Raw genomic sequence first — 8,280 nt, forward strand, 5'->3', positions numbered from 1 at the left:
CGTGGATTCTTATTCTTATCACATGGCAATCAATGGCAAATGGCAATGGTAAATGTCACCATACCATTAATGTTTTGTTGCATAAAATGCAGTTTCGGTGAGAGGCTGAGAAAGGTCATTACATGCACTTTAACAGTTACATTTCAGTCAAACTAAAGCAATAATTAATCATGTAAATGCTTTAGTCTGACTGATACTGTAACAACTGGATGATTCAGTTCATGAAGTCGGACTAGATAAGGTGAGTGCAGCTCAACTTTATCCAGCATGTATACACATAAATCTTATTGCAGTTGGCTTCGCCATTGTGTATTTGGTCCGAAAGACAGAAATGCCATGCAGAATGCATTTATTCTTTGAAAGTCAATCACTTGGCAGAGAGATGACGATTATAACTGCGAATGTAAACATACGTACTTACTGACCCAGTGATAGTCACTTCCTACTTTTCCACATTATTCGCCAGCAAAAAGGTCCATTGTCAGTAGTGTAGCGATGTGTGAAGCACCCAGTGTTGGGGAGTAACTAGTTACATGTAATGGTGTTACATAACTTAATTACAAAATAAATGTAACTGGACACATGCTTATTTGATAACTGTTTTATTTCCTATTTGGGTTTATATGCTTTATTTTTTTCCCCCAAGCCATTGTTAGATGCCAGTGTTTCCTGTCATAGCTATGCAAAGATTTGATTTTTTTAAAAGTATCATAGCTATTAAACTATTTTTTGTTATGATCATGATTGCTAATCTGTATTTAACCTCAGAATGATCTAAAAGAGGTGCTAAAGTCCGATTTTGTGGTGGCTGTGCTTTAAAATGAAATGATTCTAGTCTTAATTCCAGTGATGAAGCATTCTGAAAGTCTGACAGTAATCAGTGTTGAGTACTACTGTAAGGTTAACCCTGTCTGGTTTAAATGTTTGAAAATGATTAACAGTTGAAAACATTCATTGGAAATTTAGAGAAGTATCAAAAAAGTAATCAAATGTAATCAGTTACATTACTTTAATAAAGTAATTGAAATAGTTACACTACTATTACATTTTAAATAGGGTAACTTGTATCTGTAACCTATTACATTTCCAAAGTAACCTTCCCAACACTGGAAGCACCGCTCACTCAGAATTCACTTTCAAACTAAGCTGCATTTTGTTGGTCAACACAAATTTGAGTGAAAAACTTGAACCTGATGCAAAATCTTTTGCCCTTACACAAAATTCCCAATCGTGTGATTTTCTATTGAAATGACTATATACTGTATATCGCCCACAGAATTTCACAGAGCAACTGTAAATGTGACCTCACCTGTTGGGTTCAATTTTTGTAACATTATTTTATGCATACCAGTAGAAGTTTCTAAAGACTTCTATGTAACTGTGTGTTTTAGGTGTTTTTGCTACATGGTAGTACCACATTTCGACGCTGTTGAGGTCAGGATCTCTTTTGGGCATGCAGAGTGAGTCCAGAGAATGGCTGAATCCTCCCTGAGACTGTGGACAAAGCAGGAAGCCAAGGCTCAATGAGTTTGAAAACATCCCAAAGACCCTCTGACACACAAAACTGCTGTGTTGCAGCAATCCTGTTATGGCCCAGCCACAGTTCAGTAAACCAGACTGGCCATGGTCTCAAATCTCAAATCCCCAGCAGAAAATCTCAACAGAGCAATGATTATCAGCCGCTGTTGGCTAATCACTCTATTCATCCCTTCAGAATTTGCTTTTGTTTTTGTCATCGTAGAATGTCATAAGCCTGGAAATCTGATTGGAAAATGTACAGCTGAAAGCAGCTATGTAAGTTCAACACGTATGTATAAAAGAGCAATGGAGTGGCATTGACACATACAGGTGACAACTACACCCAGGTCAAGAATGAGACTGAGAAGGAACCTGCTCGGCTGGGTCAAACATTGCAGACGGTGCAGCCCCACCTACATTCTAGAAAACCAGCCAATCCTGCCCGGCTAAACGTGCTTTATAGAGTTTTGTGACTAATATGCTGTGTTGAAAATGTTACTTTAGGGAATCTGCTGTCGAAAGCTATGATTCTTCTCTGCTTGCTTAAGACAGAAAAGGAACATTGCTTTACAGATAAGGAGGAATGTTGACAGAGTGATTGTGAACGCACAGTAATGTACACTGATCTACTACTATACTATCTGAAACATATTGCCACACCCATCTTGTCACTTTTTCTGTCACTTTACACCTCACATCATGCACACTTGGATTAAAAGTAGAGTGTAGTGTAGACATACTGATTAAGTGCCAGACATCTATAACATGTGACACACATTTTAAATACTGTGCAGAAGTATATATATGCACTGACGTCTCACTAAAGCAGCAATAGCATATAGATGTTACCAAACTTCACCACTAGGGGGAGTAGCATCGTTTGGAAAGGTATTTCAGGTATTCTAAATTTGAATTTTGAATTAGTGTAAAGTTGCTTGTTAAAAATGCAAGAAAGGACAGACCAATCAGAAGTCAGTATGCAAATAGATGTGAGAAAGAACATAGAGCAGTATTCTGTATGCAAATATCATGTTGATTTGGAATGTTAAACATTCTTTCAAGTGAAGGAGAATTTTATATATGTGACCATGGTCCACAAAACCAGTCATAAGGGTCAATTTTTAGAAATTGATATGTATACATCATCTGAAAGTTGAATAAATAAGCTTCCCATTGATGTATGGTTTGTTAGGATAGGATAATATTTGGCCGAGATACAACTACTTGAAAATCTGGAATCTGTGCAAAAAAAATAAATAACAAAAAAATATTGAGAAAATCACCTTTAAAGTTGTCCAAATTAAGTTTTTAGCAATGCATATTACTAATAAAAATTTTTAGTTTTGATATATATTTATGGTAGTAAATTTACAAAATATCTTCATGGAACATTATCTTAACTTAATATTCTTATGATTTTTGACTTAAAAGAAAAATCGATAATTTTGAGCCATACAATGTATTGTTGGCTATTGCTACAAATATACCCCAGCGACTTATGACTGGTTTTCTGCTGCAGGGTCACATATTATTAATCACATTTACAAAGGTCACCAAGTTTACCAAACTGAAATGTTCTCAAACAGTTAAATAATTGAGTATTAGAAGTTTGTCTATACATTATTGCCATTATCCATGCTTCTTTACACTAGTTAAACTATGAGTCCTGTCCTTTATTAACTTATGATTTTACATTAACTACAATAGGCCTCCCTATAGTATTTTTCGACAAAGTGTGATTATCATGGTAAATGTGTGATTAAAGTAATTATAAACAGTGACAGTTTATGCACTAAAAGAACAAATGTAGACACAGGTTTTGATTTAGCTTAGGCTACAGGGACAGATAGGCTACTGGTGTTACAAACAAATGGCTATGTGAGGAAATTGGAAACTCCCCTGGTGTTTTCTCTTAGGACAGGTCAAAAAAGTACTATTAATCTCAGTTACCTGAAGCTGAACGGTCATATGGCTTCACCTCAGTCTGACTGCACTTATACAAACTTATACACACGCTATACAAGCTACAATTGTCTCTATATATTTATCCATGCCTCTAATTTGAGTTACCTATCTCAGCAACAAGCCTATATATGATGCTCTAAAATGCTCTCTAGGTAGACAGCTCACGGTCTTTGAGAGGCAATCAGTGAATCTTATACTCACACATCTCAGTATATACAGAGGTTGACATTACCTGGTACCTAGGAAAAGTCAAAGTAATGTGACCAGAGGGCTGTCGACAAGATGTAGATTTTGTCTAACAGACGGCCAGGTCAGCATGAAACCCACGTGTCTTACAGATTAGAAACGGGCATAGTTGAGTCTCTCTCTCGCCTGGCAGTTGCTGTATCATTGATTTAATGCTGAATGAGCGCTGACTCTTGAGCGAGGCTGCGAACCAAACCACGAGCATGACATGAAACCGCGGTGATGTGTCTGGTGCTAATATTTGGAGGCAGCATTTAATTCCGTTTCCAGAGCAGACTATTTTTTACCTTAACGTTTCTGCTGGATGCGATGTCCTATCTGAACCCCCGGGGAAGAGAGCTCGAGCGTTTTGATGGACTTTCGCTCATTTATTGGTAAGAATTGAATATGCTTGTAGAGTTGTGCATGCCGTCTATTTATTTTTCTTTGTCATTTCAGGCATTAAATGGACTGTAAACTGTAATATTCGTATAAAGTCTCAAACTGTATATGTAACAAGATCAGCGTTATTAAAGAAAAGCATGGAGTAGGCTACATACAGTAGGTTCGCATAACGTTCTTAGCGACGAGGTCCCGCTGTTCCAAAGAGAACAGGCATCTGTGAGCTTTTTCACATTGTCCGATTTTTTTGTTTTTGTGGCATTGGCAATTTTTGATAAATGATAAATGAAAGAAAGAGTCGCTTCAAAAACTGAGACCTCAAGTTCGCACGCAATAAAAGCCTGTTGTTATTCAACCAAAAAGTACAACTGACCAAAAAAAAAAATCTTTGTCATGTTGCGTTTATAAAGAGCCTATATGTAGGCCTACAGTAGATGAAGTTAAACGTATCTTTATGGTGCTTGTTTTTTGCAAGCACGAGGGATTTTTGATGGCAAGAACCCCAAATATGATGATTCCTACGCCTGTATAAAGGCATAGCCTAATTATATTTTCATAAAGACTTATATGTACTGAAAACTCAAGTATTAAGCCTGACATAGTCAATATTATTCGTTCAACTTTGTTTCCAGACTCAAGGTCCATTAGCAAGAAACACACAATACAAACCAGTACAATACACATGAAAAAAAGACAGTTATTGTTGTCCAAAAGTAAATAATTGTTGTAAATAACTTTTGTTAGTATTTTAATTGTCAGTATATTAAATAAATGATTTAATATATGGAGGATATTTACTTTGTATATTTTCTATCCACTATTAGAGTAATGTAAAATGTTTAATCCTTTGAAGAAGGTGTGTTTTCAAAGTACTTCAGATGACTTTTCAAAGTACGTTTTCAAATACTTATTAAAAATCGAGGCTGTTATATGAATAATGTGTATAATGTGAATTTATAGTGATTAAAAGTGATTTAACCTAATGATTTCAACCAGTATTTCGAAAGCACAAACAATACATTCTGCTATGTAAACATATTTCAGTCTTAAGTTAACTTTGACAGCCCTCTTTTTTTTTCTCTCTCTCAAAATTTCTATGGATGCCTAAGCACCCCTTTGCGCACCCCCCCCCCAACCCCCGTTTTAAAATCCTAATTTTACACTGTTTTAAGTACAATATGGCAGAGATTTTTTGTTTGTTTATTACATCTAAAGGCATTACTCAAATGTAGATAAGGTGTACATTTAAGGTGAGTAAAGAGAACAGGCAATCTGTCACCTTCTGAAGGGTTTTAACACAGCTTACGGTTGCCAGCAGCCTTCAAATTCATATGGAAATCAATGAGCACATGTGATTGACATGTGGAAGCATTTCTGTGAGCGTTTTTTGATATTTTACTGATGGCACATTTATATTATAGCCTTAAAAAGATAAGAATAGCTAACAGTGTGTACCTGAGAATGAATATGCCCGGTGATGTGCTAAATTTAGAGTTTGGTGACCGGGACTTGAATAGACTATTGGGAAGAGTAGGAGACTTGGAGAAGTGATGCCGTCCCATGACCTGAAGAGACAGTCTAAACATCACAGCAGGTCACCGAAATCATGGATATTTACTCAGTTTATACAAATGCACATGTCTAGACAAAACCAAACTTCTTTAACAGCACTGTGAGGTCTGTAGAGCTGACTTTAATCAAAAGCATGTTGTTTTTGAAAAAAAAAAACTATTTCTAAATTCAACACTATAACATCTTTAAAATATAACAAAAGCTGCATGATATTATAATGCTGTGCAATGTCTTGTGCAATTAAATCTATCTTTTCATGTTTAAATCTGGTCCCAGTTTGCCTCAAGATGCTTAGGTTTCATTATGCAATTTTTTTTGTCTTTTAAAGTTGTTTAATTAAACATTTAATTTGTACTTCAACTTCATAATTTTGGAGAATTGTTACTTTTTATCACCTTCATTATCATTTTATCACATTAATATCAATAACTCAAATGTTATTTATTCTATGCTAAAATAGAAAACTAAGGAAACGTGTATATTGCATGTACATGTGTTGGAGTAACATTAAAAACGTGTGTAAATCATTGATCTGATCATGGAGATGGTGTCTGTATCTCAGCATTGTGAGCAATGTGTTCAAATAATACAAAATTAACTTAAAGGGGTCATATGATGCGATTTCAATTTTTCCTTTCTCTTTGGAGTGTTACAAGCTCTTGGTGCATAAAGAAGATCTGTAAAGTTGCAAAGACTAAAGTCTCAAATCCAAAGAGATATTCTTTATAAAAGTTAAGAGTCAGCCACACCTACCTAAAACATCTCGTTCTAACACGCCCCCACATATCTACGTCACGATGTGGGAAGATTTGCATAACGCCGCCAAAATGTTCACGCAAAGAAAGAAGGCGTAACTTTTATTCTCGCTGTAGTATTGTTGTTGCCCCCATGTCGTGAAGGCACTGTGTGATTCGTTGTGAAAGCGAAACTACTTTGTTTGGGCTTCCAAAAGAGGACGGTATCTGCTTCGTCATGCCTAGAGCTGATCCGTGCTGGTCGCTGAGGAAATACTTCAACTTCGTGCTGTCGATTGCCGGATCGGCTTTCACGGATGCAACAAATGCCTCGTTTATAATGGGTTTTCATGTTTTTGAATCATCGCTCCGGCCTGACAGGGCATCATCACTATGTGGTTAGGGGCGTTACCGATGAGCTTTGTAAAAATCGACGCGTTTCAGAAAGGCGGGGCATAGAGGAGAAACAATAATGTACAGTATGTGGAAAATAATGTTTTTTTTTACCTTAAACCGCATAAACACATTTCATTACACCAAATACAAAAACAAAACAAAACAAAATAATGTTCTTTTTAGCAACATCATATGACCCCTTTAATCACTTAAAGATATTTGATTGACGCTGTAGTCAATCATCTGATCCTCCTGTGATGCTTGCTTGTGCTGCAAATAGCATAACAAATTAAAATTTTTAATAGTGACTTGACAAATAGTGACTTTGACTTTCTGATTTGAAACAAATATAAACCAACCACAGGAGAGGATTAGCTGTGAACAACATCATGCTTCCGGTTTGTGTTTTGTCCGGCTTTTGCAGAATGTGTACCCCGTGTAAATGTTTTGGACCTGTGTGAAGTTTTTCAGGAAAGGGCTCCCTCTACCACAGGGGCAGGGCCGTGCACAGACCTTTTGAGGGGCATGTGCTGAAACTGAAAAAGGGCACCCCCCCTTAATGACAAATGAAATAGCTCAAAATAATAGTCTCAAAAGCTTTAGATTTATTCACTATTAATAACCCGAAGAAGTGCGGGGGACGAATTTACGTGATATTAAAAGTGTGGGGTGGGGACACATCCCCCTGTATATATATAGGGTTTCTTAGGTCTATAGGTCTACATGTTATACACTATTACAATGACATGGCTTTTAAAGACTACTTAATTTCTAAATCTCAAAAGGTGGAAGTCAGGACTAATAGACTTGGCTTGGAAAAGGGACATGGTATGATAGCTTATACAGTGCAAAGGATATCTAGCCTTCTAGATGTAAAGTAGGCTATAACAATGGGCCTCCTGGGTAGTTATTAGAAGACGAGCGGAGAGTATAGAATACTAGATAAAAAAAAATTGCTAGCTAGAATACATGCATATTAACAGCGTAAACATGAATTAGCCATGCGACCATATAATATGATTAAATGTTAATAAATTAAGTGTATATCAGCAATCATAAATTTCTTAGAAATATATTTTACCTAGTTGACGAGGATCACTCAGTCACTTTGTGTCAACCTCAAATGCAGTTACGGGGTTTTTGACCAGTGAATGTGTGCAAATGTGCATTTTGTCCATCATTAAAACGGCTGCGTTACGTTTTCATCACCAGGTGTTTGTTGTAGAACAATAAATTATGAGCCTTTATAGACATAGTGTTTCTTGCGTAAAGAAAACGCTGTACTTATTCAAATTCAACAAGATCTTTATTTACTCTTGCAGACCTAGTTCAGCTGCTGTGGAACTTCAGTTCATTCAGTCAAGATAGAGGGGGTGGAGTTATGAGGTTTACTGACAGTTTGAGCGGATCCAACAAGATTTAGTCACAAGCTCTTTTTAATACCTTTCATTAGCTAAATATTTGTAAA

General features: G+C 36.3%; 1 protein-coding gene across 1 annotated transcript in view; it reads left to right on the forward strand.

Annotated features, from left to right (window-relative positions):
• Window positions 1-3,623: 3,623 nt before the first annotated feature.
• Window positions 3,624-8,280, forward strand: part of LOC107601283 (syntaxin-binding protein 4-like) — a 50,194-nt gene continuing 45,537 nt past the window's right edge. The window contains exon 1 of the mRNA XM_016293416.1: window positions 3,624-4,103. Coding sequence (XP_016148902.1) covers window positions 4,039-4,103 — 65 coding nt within the window. The 5' untranslated portion in view covers window positions 3,624-4,038. The remainder of the gene's footprint in view (window positions 4,104-8,280) is intronic.

The sequence above is a fragment of the Sinocyclocheilus grahami genome, unplaced genomic scaffold (genome assembly GCF_001515645.1).
Source record: "Sinocyclocheilus grahami isolate Dianchi unplaced genomic scaffold, SAMN03320097.WGS_v1.1 scaffold302.1, whole genome shotgun sequence".
Classification (NCBI taxonomy): domain Eukaryota; kingdom Metazoa; phylum Chordata; class Actinopteri; order Cypriniformes; family Cyprinidae; genus Sinocyclocheilus; species Sinocyclocheilus grahami.